The sequence below is a fragment of the Hyperolius riggenbachi genome, chromosome 1 (genome assembly GCF_040937935.1).
Source record: "Hyperolius riggenbachi isolate aHypRig1 chromosome 1, aHypRig1.pri, whole genome shotgun sequence".
NCBI classification, from domain to species: domain Eukaryota; kingdom Metazoa; phylum Chordata; class Amphibia; order Anura; family Hyperoliidae; genus Hyperolius; species Hyperolius riggenbachi.
The window spans coordinates 492739074-492766959 of NC_090646.1; the positions used below are offsets into that span (position 1 = coordinate 492739074).

Consider the following 27886-nt stretch of genomic DNA (forward strand, 5'->3'; position numbering starts at 1 on the left):
ACTGAAGGTTTTGTAGCACAATAGGAACCTATGGAAAACGGACGTTTTACAGCACACTGGCTGTAAAAATGGACTATTTTCCAGGATCTAGATTTCCGAACCCATACGGACAGTTCCGCAAAAAAAAAAAACAGATGTGAACCAGGCCTTAGAGACAGAGGATCAGCAGGATAGCCAGGCAACTGGCATTGCTTAAAAGGAAATAAATATGGCAGCCTCCATATACCTCTCATTTCAATTGTGAAGTAAAGCGTTTTTGGAGTGGCACACCTTACCATATATTGGGTGCATAACCTGGGTGCAAAGTAAAACCCAATGGCATATTCAAAAAGTCCAAGGGATGTTTAGCATACCTTTTTCTATTCTTCAGAGCAAATGTCAACACCAGATTAATTGGTGTTTACATATGCAATAAAGAATAAATTATTTGATGGCAAAAAACGGTCTGTTAATAAAGGACATACGAGGCCAAATTAGTGAAAAAAGTTAATTACCTACATAATCTTTTACGGCACGGAGGACGCCGTCCGCGCTGATCCGCCGGGTCCCCCCGCTCATTAGCCCCCCGGGCCGGCTCCCGACCCCACGGCCCAGGTCGGGGTCCCCTGCCTCTCCCAAAATGGCCGCTTGCTCTGACCACGGCTGCGCAGTCCGCATAGCCGCGAGTGCGGCTGCGCAGCTCTAGGGCCAACCTCCCCGATCCACGCTACGTAGTCCAACCTTTGGACTTTTTAACTATGAAATATTGACCCCTATGGATTGAGGATGGCCAGTGTGATACAAATAATTCCCAGTTGAAGCAAGATTATGCAAATATTTGCAGCTTGAAAATGGACCAATCAAATCCTGCCAAGGTGGAATATGTTAGGTCCCTTTTTAAACTGCATAAATATACATATAACATTTGTATAATCCTACACCAACTCGGATTGATCTCACCATCTTCCCTGAAGAGAAATACAAAGGTTGCACCAATGGAAGCTATGGTACAAGTACAGCCCACATTACGAGCCCTGCTGCCTGCACTAACCTATGTTCCACAACACGCTACATCTCACTGTTCACAAAAATGTGTATTAATAAAGACCATTGAAAAGGGGGAAAAAATGCACTGAAGTCCACACCCACTGCAGCAAAGCGTGAGGGAGTTCCCGCCTCCCTGGCCCCGCCCCTGCGTCCCTCCCCATACACACCCAGCAGGCGGGAAGGCGTCAGCCAGGCAGCGCCTCACTCTAGCTCCGACCGACAGACCGAGGGAGACTCGGCTTGCTGCTTCCTTCTCCTCAGCGGCAGCCCAGCAGAGCACGACACCCCGCAGCGGCGGAGGGCGACAACGGGGAGCCGTGCAGGGATCAGCGCCAGCATTCACACACTCGTCTCCTCTGAGTGGCAAATATGGCGGCTGCAGCTGGGGCCTCGTCTAACCCCGGTGGGGGACCAGAGATGGTGCGGGGACAGGCTTTTGACGTAGGCCCGCGGTACACTAACCTCTCCTATATCGGCGAAGGGGCCTATGGCATGGTGTGGTAAGTAGCCAGGCAGCCAGCCGGGTGTGTCCCTCAGTGACTGGCCGTCCCCCCTTCCTCCTCCCTTCCCTCCGTGTCCCGGGCCTGTCACTACCCCTCCCAAGGCGGAGGAGCGCTATGGCAGACCACTTCTCTGCGCACTCACTGTGCTGCCATGACGGGCCAGCTACCTCCAGTGCTGCTAATTGTTGTCATTGGATTATGCTTGTGCTGCCAGCTATTGGGTGTTCCCTCATGCCCTGCAGGCTGCTCTTTTTTCCTGCACTCCTGTGCAATTCCCTACTACATCTATCAAAATACTCTGTATAATAAACTCTGTATAATAACCTGAATCTCCATAGGGATGTCAGGGTTGGTTTTTGCACAATGCTGAATTGCTCACTTGTACGTGAAGGTAATGCTGCATCTGAGTTCACAGGACATTTTATGTACAACGTGTCAGAATGCTGTTTAGCGATGAGCACCGAATTCCAGTTCTTCTAGGTTTTTGTTTTTGCTGTGCAGGAACTGAAATTAGGATTGAACTAAAACTTTGCACGGGGCTAATCCATTTTGAAAATCAAGATAACATACAGCTTGACAAGTATTTCAGACTGTCAGTAAATAGTTTAGAATCTGATTTGCTTCATGTAATGATTGGATGCAGCCACCGCTAATTATTTTAATTGTTGAAGAAACAAACTGAATTTAGAATTACATCTCTATAAACTTTTGGCTGACTCGGTGAGGGGTCTTTCAGGTGTCTTTACATGTAACACAGATTTACAAGCAAATGCTGTGTCAACTGACACCATGGGACCTCAGGCATGTTAGGCTATATGTAATGACATTTGCAAGAATATGGAATGACAATTTTTTGCAGAAAAATGAGTGGACATTAATGCTAAATTACAACCTATATTTGTCCGTTGTTGGTATCTGCAAAGATTAAGGGATGGTTCACACGGGCTGCGACATTCGTTGTTCAAAAGTAGTCAAGTGCTGTCTGGTTAAATTATTTGAAGCAAATTGTAAATGGTGGATATTGCTTTTCGCGTTCTGCGCTAGATCCTGTTGTTTCACAGATTGCTAAGTTCGGCACTTCTGTGTTATCCACCTCAAGGAGCAAGAGACATGTTGCCGCTAAATGATGCAGAAAGGCATTTAGCATCAGCTAACTGAAATGTTGCTACTGCCTCTGGCAGATGCCCATGTGAACCAGCCCTTAGTGTTGGTAAGAGAAAATACCTAACAGTTGAATAAAGAACATTTTTCACAGGGATTTATATAGTCAGTTATAGGTAGCTTTACACAAATTCTAGGAGAACTGGCAGGCACTCGGGTTCACTGGAATTGGCAGGTTGCTGTGCTTAATCACCCAGTTAACTATGTGCTCAAAACTAAAGCAGAGGTATGCAAAATGTCCAGGAGAATTAGAAAGTCTGGCACTATAGTTTATTGGCAGCAAAGTGGAAACAAAAACTTGTGCAGCATGATGCAGTTATGACCACCAGTGTACAGTAAAAAACTGACATGCATTGGAAAATATTGTGACAAATCTTATCTCACAAGAATATCCATGTGCTGTTCTATGGGTGGTGGCAGGTGTGGGCGCCAGTGGGTGCACGGCCTCACGACCGTTTCGCAGGGCTAACCGCCGGGCTTCATCTAAGGTGGGATGTGAGGTAGTTTTACTCCTGCAGTCATGGTAAAGGCTTCAACATTCTTTTTGGATAGCATAATATGTCTGAGAGCAAAACACTTATACTTGATAGAAATGGACAGAGTATTGAAGTCTGGTGGGAATATTCCATTTTGATTTACTGAGGGATAAAAGAGGCTAGTATGTGATGTAATATAGTGTTTGGTAGAGATTGTCATTTTATGCAGCTTGGAACTTGGCCAGTCAGAATCAGCAGGAAGTGCGTTTGATTGGCCCAGTTCCAAGATTGTATTGACCACCTCTAGTACAGTATTTAGCCACCTATAGCTTTCATTGGTTCACCTCTCAGTTTTTGCTTTCATCTGTAGTTGGCCAAGATCATGGGCTACACGGCAATAATTTGGCATTCTTATTCTCTAGACCACAGGTGTCGAACTCCAAGCCTGGAGGGCCAGATCCATGCCAGTGTTTAGGATGGACTGAGAAAGAGAGGCATGTGTTCTACTTGATGGACCACACCTTTCCTGATTCAGACCCATCAATTAATATGAGCTGTGTCAAAAAATGTGTGAGGAGCTCGGCCCTTGAAGGACCAGTTTGACACCCCTGCTCTAGACGGCTAAGCTGCTGTTGTTGTTTTTTTTGTTTTTTTTATGTATTTAAAGGGACTCCGATGAGTGCCCAAATTTTAAAAGAATACACTTACCTGGGGCTTCTTCCAGCTCAGGGTAGGGGGCGAGGTCCTGCAGTGTCCTCCTGGCTCGTCTCCTTCAGCCTCTACCGCCCCCCATTATCGGCGACACCCGGGCCTGGTGTTGGCCCTGCTCTTCCTGATTGACCTAATGCGTCATCACGCAGTCCGCTTCGCATCATCACAGCGGCTGGCGTGACAGGTCAGCGCATGCGGGGAAAACCCGCGCATGTGCAGACCTGTCACCCCGGCCGCCATGATAACGCGAAGCGGCAGTAGTGATGGCTCATTGCGTCATTAATCAGGAAGCACTGGCAGACACCAGGCCCGGGTGATGCTGATCACGGGGCCGGCGGAGGCTGAAGGAGACGAGCCAGGAGGACAACGCCGGACATCGCCGCCTACCCTGAGCTGGAAGAAGCCCCAGGTAAGTGTATTCTTTTAAATTTGGGTACTCCTCTGAGTCCCTTTAAGTATTTATATATAGCGCCAACATATTACGCAGCGTTGTACAGAATAACTGTCCCTTAGAGAGGTTCACAATCTAGTCCCTACCATAGTCATATGTATGTATCGTGCAGTGCATGTATCAGTCTAGGGCCAATTTTAGGGGTAAGCCAATTAACTTATCTGTATGTTTTTGAGATGTAGGAAGAAACCCACGCAGACACAGGGAGAACATACAAACTCCTTGCATATGTTGGCCTGGCTGTATGTAGTCTCTATAAAGCCAGGGCTGTGGAGTCGGTACAAAAATCGTCTGACTCCAGGTACCCAAAATTACTCCGACTCAGTCTAATTTTTACAAAGGTTGTGGATTTGGTTCAAAAATCATCTGACTCCGATGACTCTGTTTATTGAAACCTCTGACTCCAGGTACACAATTGTTCCGACTCCACAGCCCTGCTTAAAGAAAATCTGTAACGAAAAAAATTCCACTGGAGGGGTACTCATCTCGGGTGGGGGAAGCCTCCGGGTCCTATTGAGGCTTCCCCCGTCGTCCTCGGTCCCACGGTGACTGCAAAAATCCTCCCAGAGTGGCGGAGATGTAAATATTTACCTCCGTGGCTCCAGCGCAGGCGCAGTATCCGCTCTTCCCAAAGAGATAGGCGGAAATAGCTGATCTGTCGGACCGCTCTACTGCGCAGGCGCAAGTCGCCTGCGCAGTAGCGCGGACCCGACGGAGATCGGCTGTTTCCGCCTTTCTCCATCAGAAGAGCCGAAACAGCGCCCCCGCTGGAGCCTGGAAAGGTAAATATTGCACAGGCTGTCGGGCCGGCTTTGAAGGGCTGCAGCGAGACCCCCGTGGGACAGAGTACGACGGAGGAAGCCTCATTAGGATCCTGAGGCTTCCCCCTCCCGAGGTGAGTACCCCCAGGGGATGTTTTTCTTGTTAGTGTCTTTAAAGCTCCTTGCACACTATGTGATGGGTTCCTTTGCAGCGTACAAATATATAATCACGATGCAATGATATACCTATGGTGCTAGCACATTGATTGCAGTGTTGCATTTTCTGTTGGGGTAAGGCACGGTCGACACTGACACGGATGCAGAAACAGTGCTGTAAGTGCATCTGTGGCGTTTACATACCTGCTGCTTTTTCATCCGCTATGTTTGCATCCACTTCATCCGCTGCTCATCCCAAAACCGATTGAAGCCTGGCAGAAGCATGGGGCTCCCTGCTGGATTGTAAAAAAATAAACTTGATTCCTACCTAGCAACAGGGAGGAATCTCGTTAATCCACCACGAACCAATGAGAACTTTCTCTGTTGAAGCAGGATTCCCAGAAAACCAATGGGATGGCCACATAATCTTCCATTTCATCAGATTTGAAGAGCTATTGCGATATGGTTGCGGAAAAGTACAGCAGATCACGATTCTGCATTTGCGGTGTGCGTGTTGCATTTGTAATCCGAATGACATGGCACAGGCATCCTGTTAACATAGGGTCTATTTACCATCTGATTTCGCAGGGGGATGTGTTCTTAAAAATATGCAGCTTTTTGCAGTGTGAAAGGGCCCTAATGTGCTGCTTTCAGTGTGTTTACAGGGCAATGCTTATGTTTTACAGTGGCAGTGAGGCCTACTTTTAATTGTATTGTTTGGTCGCAACGCTCAATGAAAGTTTTTTTTTTTTTTGGCTATGTTTCGATTGCATAGAATTGCATCGCAAAGTATTGTACCTATGTTGTGGATGTTTCAGCGTGGGTAGTACGGTGGTGTAGTGGCTAGCGGGGCGACTTGCGGTGCTGGGTCCCTGGTTCGAATCCCAACCAAGACAACATCTGCAAGAAGTTTGTATGTTCTCCCCGTGTCTGCGTGGGTTTCCTCTGGGCACCCTGGTTTTCTTCCACATCCCCAAAAACATACAGATATGTTCATTGGCTTCCCCCTAAAATTGTCTATAGACTGATATACACTACATGATACGTACATTAACATAGGACTATGGTAGGAATTAGATTGTGAGCTGAGGGACAGTTAGTGACAAGACTATATACTCTGTACAGTGCTGCATAAGATGTTGGCGCTATATAAATAATAATGCTTCATTATTTTGATAAGCCTCCGCTTTTGGTTGTAAATCCAGTGTTTAAGGTACCTGTAGGCAGCCCTATACATATTCAATTAGTCTGCTGAGGCGGTCAATGACTACCACAGACGTTGATCCAGCGTGTGTACTGTAGCCTTCAACTGCCACCCAACCAGCAATCCACCGGGCAGATCAACTCGGGCTGACAATGAGTCTTAAATATCAATCAAGGCTGACCTTGCAGAATTCATGCCAAGCTTAACAACTTCCATGGTAATTGAAATCTGCACACTGTTTGGCTGCTTATTCCTGCCAGGGTGTAAATTTAAAATACTGCGCCGCACCCATGGCTATTGAGTTGGAGTCGGGGCAATTTTTGGGTACCTGGAGTCGGGAGAAAATGCACGACTCCGAATGAATTTAAACTGTAATTAAAATAGAAAATATGATAAAATGTTCTATTTCTCATATATACAGTAATAGCTCTGCTTATCAACAAAAATGAAATAAACCAATCAAAAAGTAGTTACTTGTGCTACTTCGATAAAGCAGTCCCCTTATTTATAAAGTCAGATATACATATGTGATTGTGATTGACACTAAAGCAAACGAGCAGACATATTAACATAACAAATGTTACTCTAATTACCATAAGGTTTTAAAAATATGGGGGAAGAGGTCACCAACCTCAAAAATATACACGAACACAAAAGCAAAAAACTGCAGGTCCCCCTAAATATAAACAAACTACCTATACTAAGTATGTATGTATGTATGTGTGTACCAGATACCAAGATCAATGCAAAATCTTTATTCAAACCAGCTCAAAAAAAATAAAAACAATTAAACAGAGGCAGCCAAAACCTGGGCCTGAAGCCCCAAATAACAAGTCTAATTCATGAGCCCTATATTATATTAAGGGTAAATAGATGGCTCTCCTGGGTATTGCTGTGGTATAAAAATAATTTTCATCGTCTCCAATAATTTCATAAATACCTATAGGCTAAAGACACTGCCCCACAGAAATAATTCGCCGGAGAAGCATACCAAAAATATTACAATACAATCCAGGGCTGTGGAGTCGGGACAAAAATCTTCCAACTCCTCAGTTTATGAAACTCCGACTCCGGGTACCCAAAATGGCTCCGACTCCTCGACTCCGACTCCTTAGCCTAATGCCTAACAGGGCTATGGATTTTGTACAAAAATTATCCGACTCAGACTCCTCAGTTTATGAAATCAACTACTCCGACTCCGGGTGCCCAAAATTGCCTCAACTCTGACTCCACAGCCCTGATACAATCTCCAATAAAAAGATGCTGTCAAATTAAAGTGCCAGTGCTAGACAATATATACATAAATATATAAACACACATCAACCAATATCTATCATAATTTAACCATAGCAAAAAAATATATCAATGAGGTAGAAAGAAATGTCGGCGCAGGTGCGCCACTAAGGTAGATGAGTGTAGCGTGAATATAGAAATAGTTAGAGAAGCAAACTGGAAAATAGCAGTATTAAGGGAAGATGGCGACGGAAAGCGCGCCAATGAGGTAGATAACATGAATAGGATGGCAGCAGATTGTCAGAGAAAATGATACAAGGCTCACCCAATAAAGTTGATAAAAGGACACAGGAATGGCTGCAGCAGCGCTACCCGTGCCGTCCTACTAGTTCCGCCGAAGCTACATATCTGATTGTGACTGTATACACAGGAATCTTTATACTCACTCTATGCTGTAAGAATAAAGCCTGAGGTGTAGCTGTGTCACTAATAGAGGGTCAATGAGACGGAAATAATTCTGCATTGATGCTGGTTTATGCAAATGTATGCACTCCCTTTGCTCTTGAAATAATAATTTGATATGCTGTTAAAATTTGGTTTGGTGACTACGAATTAAAGGGTACCTGAGACGGATGAAACTACGGTTAGAACTTACCGGTAGCGGTATTTCTACAAATCCTCCAGGAAGGCTCAAACATGAGACAGCTAGTTCCTCCCCCTAGGAAACACGCCCAGTACAAACTTTGTATAAAGTCCCCCTGAACACAGCACCCTTCAGTATTAGCAGAGTAGAAAGACACCAGGAACAGAGGTAACTAATATTCCACCCTCTACTTAGGCAGACAAAACATCATAGCCAAATAGGGAGGGAAATAAGGTAGCCATCCTGGAGGATTCATAGAAATACCGCTACCGGTAAATCCTAACCGTAGTTCTCTCCTCATCCTCCAGGACAGCTCAAACATGAGACCAACGAGGCCCCAAATTTACCTTAGGGAGGGATAATGTTCTGCAACACCTTCCTGCCGAAGTCTTGGCTAGAGAGGAGATCCACCCTGTAGTGCTTGATAAATGTATGGTGGTTTTTCCAGATGGCCGCTTTGCAGATTTGCTCTAGCATTCGCCAGATCTTTCAGCCCATGAGGTTGCTAGTAATCTAACTGAATGAGCCTTAATACCTTGTGGAGGCTAATCGAGCCGCCGGATCGCCGCCTCATCTACCTGGTGTAGATGAGGCATAAGGTTCAGTGGAGGAAATAATTATTTGACCCCTCACTGATTTTGTAAGTTTGTCCAATGACAAAGGAATGAAGTCTCAGAACAGTATCATTTCAATGGTAGGTTTATTTTAACAGTGGCAGATAGCACATCAAAAGGAAAATCGAAAAAATAACCTTAAAGGGGAACTGAAGAGAGAGGTATATGGAGGCTGTCTTGTTTATTTCCTTTTAGACAATACCAGTTGCCTGGCAGCCCTGCTGATCCTCTGCCTCTAATACTATTAGCCATAGCCCCTGAACAAGCATGCAGCAGATCAGGTGTTTCAGTGGTTCAGACTTATAAGTCTGATCTGACAAGACTAGCTGCATGCTTGTTTCTGGTTTTATTCAGATACTACTGCAGAGAAATAGACCAGCAGGGCTGCCAGGCAACTGGTTATTGATTAAAAGGAAATAAACACGACAGCCTCCATATACCTCTCTCTTCAGTTCCCCTTTAAATAAAAGATAGCAACTGATTTGCATTTCATTGAGTGAAATAAGTTTTTGAACCCCAACCAACCATTAAGAATTCTGGCTCCCACAGAGTGGTTAGACACTTATACTCAATTAGTCACCCTCATTGACACCTTTCTTAACTAGTCTCCTGTATAAAAGACACCTGTCCACTGAATCAATCAAGCAGACTCCAAACTCTCCAACATGGGAAAGACCAAAGAGCTGTCCAAGGATGTCAGAGACAAAATTGTAGACCTGCACAAGGCTGGAATGGGCTACAAAACCATTAGCAAGAAGCTGGGAGAGAAGGTGACAACTGTTGGTGCAATTGTTCGAAAATGGAAGGAGCACAAAATGACCATCAATCGACCTCGCTCTGGGGCTCCACGCAAGATCTCACCTCGTGGGGTGTCAATGGTTCTGAGAAAGGTGAAAAAGCATCCTAGAACTACACGGGAGGAGTTAGTGAATGACCTCAAATTAGCAGGGACCACAGTCACCAAGAAAACCATTGGAAACACATTACACCGCAATGGATTAAAATCCTGCAGGGCTCGCAAGGTCCACCTGCTCAAGAAGGCACATGTGCAGGCCCGTCTGAAGTTTGCCAATGAACACCTGAATGATTCTGTGAGTGACTGGGAGAAGGTGCTGTGGTCTGATGAGACCAAAATAGAGCTCTTTGGCATTAACTCAACTCGCTGTGTTTGGAGGAAGAAAAATGCTGCCTATGACCCCAAAACACCGTCCCCACCGTCAAGCATGGGGGTGGAAACATTTTGCTTTGGGGGTGTTTTCTGCTAAGGGCACAGGACAACTTAATCGCATTAACGGGAAAATGGGCGGAGCCATGTATTGTGAAATCATGAACGACAACCTCCTTCCCTCTGCCAGGAAACTGAAAATGGGTCGTGGATGGGTGTTCCAGCACGACAATGACCCAAAACATACAGCAAAGGCAACAAAGGAGTGGCTCAAGAAGAAGCACATTAAGGTCATGGAGTGGCCTAGTCAGTCTCCGGACCTTAATCCAATAGAAAACCTATGGAGGGAGCTCAAGCTCAGAGTTGCACAGAGACAGCCTCGAAACATTAGGGATTTAGAGATGATCTGCAAAGAGTGGACCAACATTCCTCCTAAAATGTGTGCAAACCTGGTCATCAATTACAAGAAACGTTTGACCTCTGTGCTTGCAAACAAGGGTTTTTCCACTAAGTATTACGTCTTTTATTGTTAGAGGGTTCAAAAACTTATTTCACTCAATGAAATGCAAATCAGTTGCTATCTTTTATTTAAGGTTATTTTTTCGATTTTCCTTTTGATGTGCTATCTGCCACTGTTAAAATAAACCTTCCATTGAAATAGTACTGTTCTGAGACTTCATTTTTGTCATTGGACAAACTTACAAAATCAGTGAGGGGTCAAATAATTATATTATTATCTGGAAAAATTTGCATAAATTGGATCTTTACGGATAATGCTTGTATATCCCCCACCCTACGTGCTGAAGTAACAAACTAAAATACAGTTTTAAACGTCGGAGCCTTTAACCACTTGAGAACTGCAGGGCTAAACCCCCCTAGTGACCAGGCAATTTTTAGCTAAATTGGCCACTGCAGCTTTAAGGCCAAGCTGCAGGGCCGCACAACTCAGCACACAAGTGATTTCCCCCCCCCCCCCCCCTTTTCTCCCCACCAACAGAGCTCTCTGTTGGTGGGGTCTGATCGCTCCCCCCATGTTTATTTTTTTTTTTTTTATCAATATTTGTGTTGCTGCTTTTTTTTTTTTTTTTTTTTTTTTAAACTTGCTTTAAACCCCTTCCCTCCCTCCCTCCCACCCCACAGCCGGCCAATTACGGCGATCGGCTGTCATAGGCTTCTGCCTATGAGAGCCGATCGCTCTCTTGTCCCCCATGGGGACAGCCGTGTCACACGGCTGTCCCCAGTGCAGCGCTGCTGCTCATCGCAGCGCTGCACCTAGTAAATAGACGGCGTGATCGCCGTCTAACAGTCTCCCGAGCGGCAATAGCCGCTCGGAGACTGAAGGCGGGGCGGAGCTCCGCCCTCCGAGCATGAGATGCGCGCGATCTCATGCAAAACAGAGCCCCAGGACTTTACGCCAATTGGCGTTAGGCGGTCCTGGGGCTGCCGCCGCGGCCACGCCTACTGGCGTGACGCGGGCGGCAGAAGGTTAAAGTAGCCTTATCTAAAGGTTCATATGGATCCTTAACCAAGGATTTCAAAACTAAATTTAGATCCCATGGGGGAACAATTTTGGCTGGCAAGGGCCTGGAGATAGTGACTGCCTTCAAAAAAATCACTAGGCTGTTCTCTCGCCAATCTAACATTCAAAAATAAAGAGCGGCCACCTGCACTCTTAACGTACTAGGGGCTAGACCCAGGTCCACCCCGTCCTGAAGAAACTCAAGAATTGGGACATCATTACTTATGATTCCCTTTTTTAATTTCCAAGAACAAAAAACTTTCCCAAATTTACAGTACATTTTTTTAGTAGTAAGTTTTCTACACTTTACCATGGTAGAAATCACACGGTCCGCAAATCCCCTATCCTTTAGGGATTTCCATTTTCCCCGGGCTTGGGTGAAACATTACTCTTTGAATTAGTAGGTCCTCCCTCACAGGAAGAAACCACGGGTCCCTGGTTGCCAGACGGCAAAGTTCCGGAAACCAAATCCGTCGAGTCCAGAACGGAGCTATAAAGATCACCTGGGCTGCCTCTTTTTTTCACTTTCGAAAGTGCTCGAGAAATTAGTGGGAATGGAGGGAATGCATACAACAGTTCCTTCGGCCACATTATCGCCAGAGCATTCAGTCTCTCCAGAGGGGAGGATGGATCGAGGGAAAAGTAAACCCCTGTTTTTGCATTGAGGAGAGACGCAAACAGGTCTACCCCGGCAGAACCCCACATGCTTGAGATTTCTTGATAAACTTCCCTGTTTAGGGACCATTCTGCTTCTACCAGTCAAGGTCGACTTAGCTGGTCCGCCCAAAAATTTTGCGAGCCTTTTATATGAACCGTGGTTATAGACTGAAGATTTCCCTTGGCCCATTCCATGATCTCTAGAGCCAATGTTCTGAGTTCTTTGATCCTTGTGCCTCCCTGCTTTTGAATATAAGAGACTGTGACTGTTGTCCGATAGTATTACCACGTGAGTCTGCTTTAGGAAGGGAAGAAAGTGGTTTAGAGCCAATTTTACAGCCATGAGCTCCTTGTAATTTGAAGTTTTTGAACACATCTCCTGGTTCCAAATACCCTGCGTGTGTGAATGGGAGCAATGAGCCCCCCAGCCCCAGTGACTGGCATCCGTGTAAATCTGTATCACTGGGGAGGGGTGCCAGAATTTCCCCTAATTGAGATTGGATGTCAGCTTCCACCATCCGAGTGAATCTTTCACTAATTGTCAACACAAATCTGTTGTCCAGGGAGGTTTTGCCATGATCTAAAAGATTTAGAACCCAATCCTGCAGGGTCTTGGTGTGACCCTGGGCCCACACCACCGCAGGAATGACCAAGGTCATCAATCCCAGAAGAGACATGGCCTCTCTGAGCGCAACCTCTCCTCCTGCTATAAAGGCAGTCACTCTGTGTTTGATAATCTCCTGCTTTTCCTCTGGCAGGAAGGTCATCTGTTGTGATGCATCTATCCAGAATCCTAGATACATCACTCTTTGTGATGGGGTCAACATTGACTTTTCCACATTCAGGAGCCACCCCAGATTTGACAGGACCTGCATGCTCAAATTCAAATCTGCTATTAATTTTTCTTTTGCTTCTGCTAGTATCAGCAGATAGTCCAGATACTAGGTCTGCACGATTTTAGGGAAAAATAGAAATTGCGATTTTTCTCTCAAATTGCATTTTTGATTTCCCCCCCCCCTTTTTTTTCAAATGCTGGGGGGGGGGGGGGGCGCTGACTGTAATACTTTGCTTCTGGCCCCGCTGTGCGCGGATTGGCCAGAAGCAGTGAATATGTATGAGTGTCAATGAGCGGGGGGGAGGGGGATCCACTCGAGCAAGCAGCCGGGCACATACAGCATTACCAATCACTGGCTAGCGATGAAATGACGGCAGCGGTAGGCGGAGCTGGATGCTCTGTACAGCTCCGCCTACCACTGCTGTCATTCCATCGCTAGCCAGTGATTGGTAATGCTGCTGTATGTGCCCGGCCGCTCGCTCGAGTGGATCCGCCCCCGCTCATTAACACTCATACATATTCACTGCTTCTGGCCAATCCGCACTACCCGGTTCGCTGTCTGTAATACCCGAATTACAGCATTACCAATCACTGGCTAGCGATGGAATGATGGCAGTGGTAGGCGGAGCTGTACAGAGCATACAACTCCGCCTACCGCTGCCGTCATTCCATCGCTAGCCAGTGATTGGTAATGCTGTATGTGCCCGGCTGCTTGCTTGAGTGGATTCGCCCACCACCCCCGCTCATTAACTCTCATACATATTCACTGCTTCTGGCCAATCTGCGCACAGCGGGGCCAGAAGCAAAGTATTAGACAGCAGACCGAAAAACCGAAGGTACTGACAATCAGCAGATCGTCTTGCCACGGACCGCGGTTTCGGTTTTAAACCGAAAAACCGTGCAGCCCTACCAGATACGGTATTGTAATCTGGCACAGATGCAGATGAGCAGTGACCTTTGACATGATCTTGGTAAAAATCCGCGGGGCTGTGTAAAATACCAAAGGGAAGTGCCTGGTACTGGAAATGGCATATTGAGTCCCTCAGAACCACTGCAAATCTTAAAAACCTCTGTAAGAGGGATGTATTGGCACATGAAGATACGCATCCCTCAGATCTAGGGTTACCATAAAGGAATCTTACGGGATCAGGGTCTTAGCTGAAGCCACATTTTCCATTCTGAATTTCACCACCTGAATGAACGGATTTAGTGTTTTTAAGTTGAGAATCATACGAAACTTTCCTGAGGGTTTTTTTTTTATTATAAATACTCTTGAATAAAATCCCTGGTACCATTGATCTTCTTGCACCCTGGATATTACCTTTTGATCTAGTAGAGACACAACTGATGTCTTCAGGGCCGAGGCTTTCTCCATTTCTTTCGGACGGCCTGTTAGAATAAACTTTTCTGGGGGAAGTAGCAAATTTGATCTTGTACCCTGTTGTAATCAGATCTAAAATGAACTGATTTTGGGTGATTTGACTCCATTGATCTACAAATTGAAGGAGTCTCCCCCCTACCGGTACCATGTCATTTGTCTTCTTTAGGGCCAGCAGAGGGCCCTTTGTTGAAGATAAAGGAGGACTTACCCTTTACTGAAGGATAGGTCCACCTTTTCTTCTGTGGTTCTGTTCTTTGGTCCTTTTGGAAGAAAGGTTTCTTTCCTCGAAAGGATCGCCGTGGTTGGATCCTCTTCCTCTTATCGGAAAATTTCTTTCCCTTTCCCGAAGATCTTTCCAGATTCCCCTCAAGGTCCTTGCCAAATAGGTCTCCCTCAAACTTCATGACACATAATTTTTGTTTTGAGCTAACATCCCCTTCCCAGGTGTTGAGCAATATCGCTCTCCTGGTAGTATTAAAGCTGAAATTCTAGCAGTTTCCCTAAGAAATTCTGTAGCAGCGTCTGCCAGGAAAGCAACTGCTCTTGAAATGACTGGAAAAGACTCAAGTATCTCTGCATGAGGGGTTCCTGCAATCAGATGATCCCTCAACCCCGCCAACCAATTATTTAAATTTCTGGCAATACAGACTGAAGCAATTGCCGGTTTGAATGCAAACGTAACAGCTTCCCAGGCTCTTTTCAACATCGTTTCGGCCTTTCTGTCCATTGGGTCTTTTAGTGAACCTGTGACCTCAAAGGATAAATCAGTATCCTTTGAGTATTGCGACAGAGCTGCATCTAATTTTGGACATTTAGCCCAACAAGATATATCCTCCTCCTTAAAGGGCAATCTCCGTTTGAAGGATTTGGGAATATACAATCTTTTTTTTCCGGATCACTCTATTGATCCGTAATTTAATGATTGCGGGGTGTACAGGAAAGGATCTACCCTCAATGGCTTGCAATCCCTAAAGGATACCATCCCTGGCAGAAGAAGCTGGAGATTGTTCAGGAATTTCTTCTGCCTCATAAACTGCCCTTAAAAACTCTGACATTTCTTCTGCGCTAAACAAATATTTTGCAGATTTGGCCCTTGAAACAGTCAGAATCCTGTTTCTCCTCAGTTTCCTCAATAGAATCATCTGCAGAAGATGTAATAGCATAAGCCTGGACCTTAGTCAGACCAGCAGATGAGGCACCAGCCTGCTGAGTATCTTGTGCCGCAAATGGCTGGCTCAGGTGGCCCGGTAAAATAGAAGCAGCCGAGGGCTGAGGAGAAACGGGCAGAGCAGAAGCTGACATTACAGTGCGAAAAGCCTGAGAAGTTGAGGGAAATTCATTTCTCATCGACTCCATAAAGTTTAGCATAACCTCAGAGGGGTCAGTCTTATCCTTCCCACTACTCTTTTGACAGGTAGATTTAGTATAGAAGGCTGAAAGCTTAGCGTCAAATTTTAAACATCTCTTAGATTTCCCTCTGTTTCAGGCCAGGAGTCTAAAAGGGAGCACACGGTTTCATCCAATCGCGCGCATCCTCTGCCACCGCCCCTCCTGCGTCAGCTGACCGCAGACTCCCGGCCAGCGTCCTCCTCCATAAGGAATCCGCAAGCGAACGCGGAAGCAAGGAGGGCAACCCCGCAGCCTCCCGCCCGACACTAGCTCACATGCAGGCGACCAGGGAGTGGAGGAGAGAGGATCAACTGAGCAACAAATGCCCAGGTAACTTCAGGCAAAAGAGCCTGCTCTGGATGTTTCCTGGGCGGGAAACACAGCAATACTGAAGGGTGCTGTGTTCATGGGGACTTTATGTAAAGTTTGTACTGGGCGCGTTTCCTAGGGGGAGGAACTAGCTGTCTCTCATGTTTGAGCCGTCCTGGAGGATGAGGAGAGAAAGAAGTTTTATACATACCTGGGGCTTCCACCAGCCCACTTCAGGCTAATCCAGTTGCTTTCGTCCTCCGCCACCTGAATCTTCTGCTAAGTCCCGGTAATTCAGTCAGTCAGCGCAGTCCGGCCGCATGCCGCTCCCACAGCCAGGAACATCGGATCAGTTTTTTACTATTTGCCGTTAAATGCATACATAATGCTCTTTGGAAGCTGGCAGTAGAGGCTTTCTCTTCTTCCACTGTGACTACACATTGCATCATGTGACTAGTCACATGACGAAGACGGAAGCCTCTACCGCCGGCTTAAAAAGAGCATTAGGTATATATTTTACCTTCCCTCACCCACCCGCCGCTCAAGTTTGCGTTCCCCCATCCCCCCCCCCCCCCGTGGAACAGTGTTTCTTCACTAGTGTGAAGAAACGTTCAGTTTTCCATAGCCCCAATGCTGCAGCATTTTTTTGTCCGGTTCCGTTCCGCTGGGCAGTACGGTCCGGAAAATTAGGGCCTGCAGCCTTTTTTAGGTCCAGGGAACAGAACGTATCCTTACCAACGGACGCATGGGAATCCATAGGTTAACGTTGCATCCTTTCAAATCCGTTCCATTTGTACTGTATACGTTCCGGTTACGTTCCGCAACAAAACGCTAATGTGAACTGGACCTTAACATAATGCTCTAATGCATTATTTCAATTGGTAGTGACAGGTCATGTTGAATGCAATAGTGTTATCCCTCTCATCCTTCTTTTTCATTAATAAAGATCTTTTCCATAGCCTAATTGGTACAATGATTTACTTAATGCATGAAGTTTTAAATCAGGATGATACCATTTATTGGCTAAATAAAAATAAGCAAGCTTTCGGCCTTGCAGCCTTCATCGGGCTTATATCCTGTTAGTTTGCAGGCTGCTGGTACAGACAGTTTTATACATGCAACATCGAAAGGGAAAACGGATATTTTTTTCAAGCATAAATACATGTCATTAAGATGCCTTAATTCAAACAGACCATCTAAATGGGGTTAGAGGTTGTTAGCTAAGATAAGGATACTTGTTTACTCCATGCTCACAGACCTTGGGATTAGGATTGACCCAGAGGCATCGTAAATTCTCAGTTCACAAGTTCAGCTAGAATGGCTGAGAAAGTTCAAATATCATCAGCCTCATACCAATATAAAAAGTTGTAGTAAAGGAAAGGTTCACCGCTGCACTGTGAGCTGCCAGAGACAGTGCTGGACCCTTAGCTGCTCAATCCAATCCAAGTACAAGGTAGTAAGGAAGGTCCGCAACGATGTCTCTTACAATGCTCAATCTTTATTCAGGACATATCCTCAACAGTTAAAAAGCACAGCTGACATGTTTCGGGCCAGACATGCCCTTAATCATAGCTAAAAAACATGGCTGATCTCCTTTGCTTTTATAGGTAGTGACAACCCAGGGCGGAGCACAGACCACTCCTGCAAGGGAGGGGTCGAAAGCAAGTGTCATGCTCCACACATGGGAGTCACACCATATACAGACATATGTTAATACTTTAAAAGCTATACAAATAAAGCATAAAAACAAGAATGAAGCAAAACAGAAAAAGGAACGACAAAATTATGGAGTCACACAAATGATGTAAAGGCACAACAGAAAGCCAGATACACGCTATAGTATCTTAGAGAATGTTCACAATTGAAAAAGTGTGTGTTTTAAGCTGTCACTAGAGCCAGATCCCACCTTGCATTTAGTCCCATTGGGGCTCTGGTTCCAAGGCGGAAGATCCATAGGGCCTCTCTTTTACGGATTAAAGACAGTAGATCCCCTCCTCTTATGGGTAGAGAGACCCTCTCTATGCCCTGAAATATAAAACCAGACATATTACCCCCATGTAATTCCCGAAAGTGTTTCGCAACATTAGAAATGTTTCTAGTGGACCAAGAGGCCCCCAAATAGTGTTCCGCTATCCTAGCCTTTAAGGGTCTAGTAGTACAACCCACATATTGTGTGGAGCATAGAGTGCATGTTACCAAATATATAACATTTTTGGTGTTGCAATTAATGAATTGTTTGATGGGGGCCCCATAACCATTTGTGAGTGACCTAACTGTCTGGGTGTTGTTGTGAACTACACAATAATGACACGTGGGAAGTGCACATTTGTATGACCCCTTGGTCGAGAGCCATGTGGTGGTAGTCACATCGGAACCAAAAAGGCTAGGAGACAAAACACTACCAAGGGTGGGTGCACGTCTGCTGGCAAAGCTGATGCCTTTTTGTAGATAGGGCCGTATATCACCATCACCCTCCAAAATGGGTATATATTTCTCTATGATGCGCTTAACGTTGCAGAATTCTGTGCTATAATTGGTAACAAATACAGGTCTCTCAGGAAGTTTGGCACGATGGGCACTCCCCCGCACCAGTTGTCTCCTGGGGATCGACAGGGCTCGCCGTCTTCCCCTATCGATCATCCACTTAGGGTAACCTCTGTCGCGTAGGCGGTCCTCCACTATGTGGAGCTCCCGCGACAGAGTCCCTTCATCCGAGCAATTCCGGCGGGCCCGAATAAATTCTCCCACCGGAATCGCTCGGATGGTATGGCCCGGATGGCAACTTTTGGCCTGCAATGTAGAGTTTCCTGCGCATGTCTTTCTAAAGGTCTTAGTGTGAATCTTATTAGAAACAGTGTCGCCCACAAGTGTAAGATCCAAGTAATCAATAGACTGTTGTTGCCAGGTGTATGTGAAACTCAAGTTACACTGGTTATCATTTAAGGACATCATGAAGGTGTCAACCGAGGACCGGTCTCCTTTCCAAATGACCAAAATATCATCTATGAACCTCCCATACCACGCAACTCTGTCCCAAAGGCGTCCCCCACCCCCAAAAACGTGGAACTCCTCCCACCATCCCATGTAAAGATTAGCCAGGGATGGGGAGAACTTGGCCCCCATGGAGGCCCCACACCTCTGGAGGTAGAAGACGCCATCGAACATAAAGAAATTGCGGGTCAGGAGGAAATCTGTAGCAGCACAAATAAACACCCGAAGATCAGAGGAGTATTCTGAGTACTTTTCTAGATGATATTGAATTGCCGTCAGAGCCAGATGGTGTGGAATACAGGAATACAGGGCCTTAACATCTATGGTGAGCCAACTCCTACCATCATCCCACCCAACTCCCTCCAGGCTTGCCAACAGATGTCTGGAATCTTTTAAATACCCTGGAAGTCTTCTGACTAGAGGCTGCAGCATGGAGTCCACCCAATCACTCAGGCGCTCCCCCAAGGATCCTATGCCCGCAACAATGGGTCTACCCTCGGGAGGAGCGCCTGGTTTATGTATCTTGGGGAGATGATGAAAAATGGGGGTAATAGGGTGTGTGACACCCAGATATTCCACTAATTTGTGGTCTAAGACCCCCAGACTCTCTCCATACCTAAGGAGGCTACATAATTGTTTTTGGAATTCCTGTGTAGGATTTCCTCTTAAACGGGTGTATGTGGTGGGATCCTCCACCTGTCTCAGGGCTTCAGCCCTATAGTCAGACCTATTGAGGATAACCACCGCCCCCCCTTTGTCTGCATTACGTATAACGACACTTTGGTTGTTTTGCAGATTCTTAATAGCCTGGTGCTCAGCTCTAGTAAGGTTAGATTTAGATAGTGTAGATGGTGTGGCAGCCAGTTTAATTAGCTCTGATTCCACCATATCCTGAAAAATTTCCACAGGAGGTGTTCTGGCCGTTAATGGATAAAAGTCAGGATTTCTGATCCTGACGGGTTGTACATCAGACATTGAAATCAGGCCTGTGCTTTCGGACTCCAAAGAATCTAGGGTCCATTTAGCACACGTATCCTGGTAATTTCCAATGTCGGATATCTCAACCCCAGAACGGCCACCTTCCTGTGTGCTCTCCCTATCAGTTTTAAAATGTTTCCTAAGGAGAATATTTCTAATGAATCTATTCACATCTAGTAGGGTATTAAAAACATCAAAATGATGTGTAGGTGAAAAGGACAAGCCTTTGGATAGCACCGACAGTTCTGCTTCCGTAAAAGTGTGATCTGAAAGATTGACAACATTGGTCGGCACACCAAAAGGGTGACCCCTAGATTTACCTTTAGTATGTTTTATTCCCGCCCTTCTGGTTCTCCTCCTCTCCTGTCCTTGTTGTAAAATCTCTTGTGTCGCTTGAAAGAGGGGGGCCTGTTCTGTGAGTTTTTTGGCAAAGAGGTTTGAACCTTGTTGATGGATCGTGCTCCTATGGATTCGCCTATGGCATTGGCATTCAGAGTACCACCCCTACACATAGGAGGACTACCTGAGGGTTCTCTATGTGAGTTGTGGTCACTTGAAAAATTAACCCTCCTTCTATTCCTAGACCTGGACCTGCGTGTAGTGTTGGCTGGGGATTTGGGGGGAGCCTCCCACTTGCCCCACTGGTATACCAGATCCTGATCATAATCATTTGTGTCTCTAATGTATTTCAACCTCTTTGTTTCAGTAATAGCAGCTTCCAATTTAGAAATGTTCTCCTGTAACCTTTCATGCAGCTCATCATATTGCTGTAATGTGTTAAATTTCGACAAATTTTGTGTTAGTTCAGATATTTTCAGTCTGATGTCCACAAGTTTATTCTCCTCATATTTAATGATGAGCTTCATTAATTTTAGTGAACAGTCCGTGAGTAAAGCGTTCCACTCAACCAAAAATTCCTCACAATACGTTGTGGTGGGGATCTTTTTTATGCGGAGTCCTCGTGGGACAATTCCCTCTGCCACATACTGCTTAAGTGAGGACAAATCCCACCACACCTTGGTCTCCTTACTCATTAAATCTTCCAACTGTAAAAAAGAGGTTCTAAGGCCCACCTCCGGTTGTGCAACACATACATCAGGTTTCCTAGAGAACACTGCTGTGAATTTGTTGTAACGATCCGGATTGGAGTCTAAGTCTGTCATAGGAATAATGTGTCTTTCATGTTGTGGGGGATATTTATTTAAAAGTTCATGAATGGCAATGTCCAAGGGATTATCATTAAGTGAATCCGCAGCATTAGTATCAATACAAATCGGCCTGGTGTCAGTGGCAGGCACCCCCTCAAAGTGCCGATAATCGGAAGTACAATCAGCCTCTGGTGCTGCAGATGCAATATTAACATCATGTCCTGCATGAATGACAACCTTCTGAGCCTGTGTGGGCAAGTCTGTGGAGGTGATAGGAAAGTGTAGGGAAAGTCTTTTTACCTTTTTGGATGCCTCTATTCCTCGGTTCAAGTCCTCCATTAAGCCCTTCACTAAGCTCCGGCAGTGTGGACGCCAAGTGTCTTTAATCCGTAAAAGAGAGGCCCTATGGATCTTCCGCCTTGGAACCAGAGCCCCAATGGGACTAAATGCAAGGTGGGATCTGGCTCTAGTGACAGCTTAAAACACACACTTTTTCAATTGTGAACATTCTCTAAGATACTATAGCGTGTATCTGGCTTTCTGTTGTGCCTTTACATCATTTGTGTGACTCCATAATTTTGTCGTTCCTTTTTCTGTTTTGCTTCATTCTTGTTTTTATGCTTTATTTGTATAGCTTTTAAAGTATTAACATATGTCTGTATATGGTGTGACTCCCATGTGTGGAGCATGACACTTGCTTTCGACCCCTCCCTTGCAGGAGTGGTCTGTGCTCCGCCCTGGGTTGTCACTACCTATAAAAGCAAAGGAGATCAGCCATGTTTTTTAGCTATGATTAAGGGCATGTCTGGCCCGAAACATGTCAGCTGTGCTTTTTAACTGTTGAGGATATGTCCTGAATAAAGATTGAGCATTGTAAGAGACATCGTTGCGGACCTTCCTTACTACCCAATATAAAAAGTTGTTGTCCTTATTCAAACCGTTCTGCACAGCTTTGAACCAATTTATACATTTTGTTTCTGCTATTAATCGATCATTTGACGTCTTGCAGCCACCCTTCAGGGCAGTGACACGATCCATGCTGTGTCCGTTGGACCGAAAGTGTGTCGCAACTGGGAGTCCAGATTTGGTATCATTAATAGTGTGCCTGTGTCCATTCATACGTTTGCGCAGTGTTTTCCAGTTTCTCCCACGTACATAACATTGGGGAATTTAGCACACATGATCAGATATACCAGATTGGTGGAACCACAGGAAAATTTACCTTGTACTCTGTACTCCTAATGTGAACCTGGTATCGTTACCCTGTCAGTGGAGTAAATGTGTCTGCAGGTCCCACATATTTTTTGTCGGCACGATGATGTTTTGTTGAGGCCTATTCAAAGAACTCCTTACAATTATCTGTTTTAGATTACTTAATGCATGAATTACATATGCATTCACTCATGTTTAGGTTAACCACTTGAGGACCGTGGGCTTTACCCCCCCCCCCTTAAAGGGGCACTACAGCGGAAAACTGTAAAATGTAAAATATGTGCAAACATATACAAATAAGCAGTACATTTTTTCCAGAGTAAAATGAGCCATAAATGACTTTTCTCCTATGTTGCTGTCACTTACAGTAAGTAGTAGAAATCTGACAGAAGTGACAGGTTTTGGACTAGTCCAACTCTTTATAGGGGATTCTCAGGGATATATTTATTTTCAAAAGCACTTAGTGAATGGCAGTTTCTCTGTCCAACCACCAAAAAACTGTGTAGCGAGCAGGGAGGCTGGCCAGCATCATTGTTTAAATCCTTTTTCAGGAATATCTTTATAAAGAATAAAGGCCTTGCTGAGAATCCCGTATGGAGAGATGGACTAGTCCAAAACCTGTTGGTTCTGTCAGATTTCTACTACCTACTGTATGTGACAGCAACATAGGAGAAAAGTAATTTATGGCTCAATTTACTCTGGAAAAAATGTACTTCTTATTTGTATATGTTTGCACATATTTTAAATGTTCCAGTTTTTCGCTGTAGTGCCCCTTTAAGGACCAGGCACTTTTTTTTCCATTCAGACCACTGCAGCTTTCACTGTTTATTGCTCGCTCATACAACCTACCACCTAAATGAATTTTGGCTCCTTGTCACTAATAAAGCTTTATTTTGGTGCTATTTGATTGCTGCTGCGATTTTTTTTTTTACTTTTTATTATATTCATCAAAAAAGACATGAATTTTGTCAAAAAAAAGATTTTTTTAACTTTCCTTGCTGACATTTTTCAAATAAAGTAAAATTTCTGTATACATGCAGCACGAAAAATGTGGACAAACATGTTTTTGATTTAAAAAAAAAAACCCATTCAGCCTATATTTATTGGTTTGGGTAAAAGTTATAGCGTTTACAAATTTTGTAAATTTTCCCATTTTCAAGCATCTCTGACTTTTCTGACCCCCTGTCATGTTTCATGAGGGGCTAAAATTCCAGGATAGTATAAATACCCCCCAAATGACCCCATTTTGGAAAGAAGACATCCCAAAGTATTCACTGAGAGGCATAGTAAGTTCATAGAAATTATTTTTTGTCACAAAAAATGACACTTTGTGCGAAAAATGACACTTTGTGGGAAAAAAAAACTTGCCATTTCTTCTAACTTGCGACAAAAAAAAAAGAAATCTGCTACGGACTCGCCATGCCCCTCTCTGAATACCTTGAAGTGTCTACTTTCCAAAATGGGGTCTTTTGTGGGGTGTTTACTGTCCTGACATTTTGGGGAGTGCTAAATTGTAAGCACCCCTGTAAAGCCTAAAGGTGCTCATTGGACTTTGGACCCCTTAGCGCAGTTAGGCTGCAAAAAAGTGCCACACGTGGTATCGCCATACTCAGGAGAAATAGTATAATGTGTTTTGGGGTGTATTTTTACACATACCCATGCTGGGTGGGAGAAATATCTCTGTAAATGACTTTTTTTTTTTTTTTTTTTTACACACAATTGTCCATTTACACAGATATTTCTCCCACTCAGCATGGGTATGTGTAAAAATACACCCCAAAACACATTATACTATTTCTCCTGAGTATGGCGATACCACGTGTGGCACTTTTTTGCACCCTAACTGCGCTAAGGGGCCCAGAGTCCAATAAGTACCTTTAGGCTTTACAGGGGTGCTCAAAATCTAGCACCCCGCCCACTTGCCAGGACAGTTAACAAACCCCACAAATGACCCCATTTTGGAAAGAATACACAACAAGGTATTCCATGAGGGGAATGGTGAGGTCATTGAAAATCTTGTTTTTTGTCACAAGTAAACGGAAAATGACACTTTGTGTGTAAAAAAAAAAAAAAAAAATTTCTGCTAACTTGTGACAAAAACTAAAATCTTCTATGAACTCACCGTGCACCTCACATAATACTTTAGGGTGTCCTCTTTCCAAAATGGGGTCATTTGTGAAGTCTGTCCTGGCATTTTAGGGTCTCTGCAATCATTACATGTATGGCCAGTATTAGGAGTTTCTGCTATACTCCTTATATTGGGTATATGGGTAATGCACTCTGGGCTGAAAGGAAAAATGAACGGCAAACATACCTTGCTCCACATCAATGGCAGATCTTCCTCCACATCAATGGCAGTGATAACCTCAGGAGAGAGACACCCCGTGCCACCCTGCACTCAGGGTGAGCCACCAACTTATGTGACTGGGCCTCAGAACTTTAGTATACAGCATTATGCCTGTAGTATACAGCAATATGCCTGCCAATAGAGATGACTCTGTGTGGCATTAAAGTATCATCATAGGCCCAAAGTAAATTACATATAAACCGGGGGTGTCCACACTCAAGGGAAATTCAAACATGCCGTCTTAGATCACCAACCCAGGACAGATCAGCAATATCAAGCATGGAAACCGATCCTTCTTCCGACTTTTATGCTTACCTGTTTGGTTTTCAAGCTTACCTCTCCCCCTGGGACAATGTGCGAAAGACCACTGAGTGTGTGCCTACTCCTGTGTCTGGAGTTCCCTAGGTTCTAATAGTGTACCTGCTCGTGGTACCTCTCAAAGCACTCCCCTATGCATAGGCCAGGCTGGTCAAGACATTTGGGACAATAAAAACTGGTGTCATTCCTTCTTCTAGCACTGCTGCAGACACGACAACGTTTTCTTCGGATGCGTTGACCTGGGGCACACGGAATCTGATAGGCGTAATGCCTTCCATGCAGTCGACTAGTTGCATCGGGGGGGGGGGGGGGGGGGGGGAGGTTGCTGGCACCTCCTGGATACAGGAGGTCCAGAACGATCTGTTCCTGAAATTGAAGGAAAGATCCAGTTCTCCCAGCCTTACTGTAGAGAACAAAGCTGTTGTAAACTGCCAATTGAATCAGATAAAAAGACACTTTCTTATACCAGCGTCTTGTTTTCCGGGAAATTAAATAGGGCGCTAACCTCTGGTCATTGAAGTCCACCCCTCCAATGTTGACATTATATTCGTGGACGACAAGGGGCTTTTCAATGACCTCAGTTGCCCGTTGAATTTGGACTGTCGTGTCTGTGTGAATGGTGGACAGAAAGTAAACGTCCCTCTTGTCCCTCCATTTCACCCCGAGCAGGTCGTCAGTTCGCAAGGCGGCCCTCTGTCCCCGTTCAAGTCTGGTGGTAACGAGCCGTTGGGGGAAGCCCTGGCGACTAGGCCGTGCAGTGCCACAGCATCGGATTCCTTCTAACTTTTAAGTGCTGATAGAGGGCCACACTTGTGTAATAGTTGTCCACATAAAGATGGTACCCCTTCTGGAACAAGGGTGACACCTAGTCCCACACAACCTTTCCACTGCTCCCCAGGTAGTCAGTGCATCCGACCGGCTCCAATTTTGAGTCTTTTCCCTCATAGACCCTAAAATAAGATGTATAGCCTGTGGCCCTTTCACAGAGCTTATACAGTTTTACCCCATACCGGGCGCGCTTGCTTTGGGATGTACTGTTTGATGCCAAGGCGCCCGGTAAAGCGTAATAGGGACTCGTCTACGCAGATGTTCTATTCAGGGGCATAAGCATCTGCAAATGTTGATGACAGGTGGTCTATGAGGGGCCGAATTTTGTGGAGCCGGTCATAAGCAGGGTGGCCCTTTTCATGACAGGTTTTGGCGTCGTTGAAGTGCAGGAAGCGCAGGATGGACTCAAATCGTGTCCTGGACATGGCAGCAGGGTACAAGGGAACATGATGTACTGGGTTCGTAGACCAATACGACCGCAATACATTCTGTTTCATTAGTCCCAAGTGAAGGATAAGGGCCAAAAAGATTTTGTCGGAAACTTGGACTGGTTTCCACCAAAAAGGCTGGGCATAGCTGCTCTCCGGGTGCTCGGTGTTGAATTGTGTGGCTTTACGGTTGGTCTCAACCACAATTAAGTCCAAGAGAACCTGGGTGATGAACAGCTGCAAAAAGTCTAGGGGCGTTCCTAGATGAGCTGTCGCCACCTGGACCTCCAGACTGTGTGGTGAAAGGGGGCACTACGGGTGCGACGGAATCAGGAGATTGCCAATCTGGATGTGCCAGCACCTCTGGGAGTCTATGGGTAATACGGGCCCGTCTTCTTCTTGGTGGCTGCGACGGGGGTACTACTGCACTTGCCACCGTACCAGTTTCAACTTCCATGCTGGCGCTCACCACTTCACCAGGGTCTACGGAAGTACTGGTACTAAGTCCAGGAGATGCTGCACTGCTGGTGCCTGCCTCACCAAGAAAACTCATCAGCGCTAGCACCACCCTGCTGCCCTTGAGGCGGATCCTGCGCCACCTGCGGTCTAACGACATGGGGTCTGGTACGCCTGGCTCTAGCCGGGACCAAAATCTCGTCGTCACTTTCGGTCAGAGAACCACTGCTTTCCGCAGGTTCAAATTCGGACCCGGATGATTCGTCGGCTGAGTCTACCCAAAAGCTCTCATCCGACTGGTCCATATACCTGTATACCTCCTCATCGGAAAGCCCCCTTCTTGCCATTGTGGACTGCTAAATTTATGGGGTTTTCCTCCGAGACTACCCAGAAAAAAAGAGCAGCTACCTAGCAAAAGGGAGTATTTGAGAGGTATTGGGGGTGGTGGCGAGTGGGGTCTTAGAGGCAATCAAACAATCACGGGACAATCTAAGCAGATGACGGGACAATCAAATACAATTACAGCACAATCGAATCCAATCACCGCACAATCAAATCTGATGCACTCGGTGGGGGTTGGTGGGAAGTGGGGTCTCAGAGGCAATCAAACATAGGACAATCAAAGCAAATCACGGGACAATCAAATACAATCGCAGCACAATCGAATACAATCACAGCACAGTCAAATACAATGCACTCGGACGGTGATTAGGGGGGAGGGGGGGGGGTCTGAGGGCGATTTGAGGGGGTGGGGGGTTGATCAGGAGCCCGCACGGGGCAGACTGAGTCCTAATCTGATAAGAGGCAGACACAGGGGATTACTGATCGAAGATCAGTTAGTGATTGCTGGGGAGGACAGATGTAAAAAAAAAAAAAGCGCAGGGGATGTAATCAGGAGGGGGGATGAGGGCAATCGAGAGTCTGGGCAGGTGATCGGTTGCCCCCGCGGGGCAGTTAGGGTCTGCTCTGATGGGTGGGGGTGCTGA

At 45.6% G+C, this 27886-nt stretch overlaps 1 protein-coding gene across 1 annotated transcript in view; it reads left to right on the forward strand.

The window, feature by feature from the left end:
* The first annotated feature begins 1170 nt into the window (after positions 1–1170).
* Positions 1171–27886, forward strand: part of MAPK1 (mitogen-activated protein kinase 1) — a 75041-nt gene continuing 48325 nt past the window's right edge. The window contains exon 1 of the mRNA XM_068243075.1: positions 1171–1526. Within this exon, the coding sequence (XP_068099176.1) occupies positions 1396–1526 (131 nt within the window). The 5' untranslated portion in view covers positions 1171–1395. The remainder of the gene's footprint in view (positions 1527–27886) is intronic.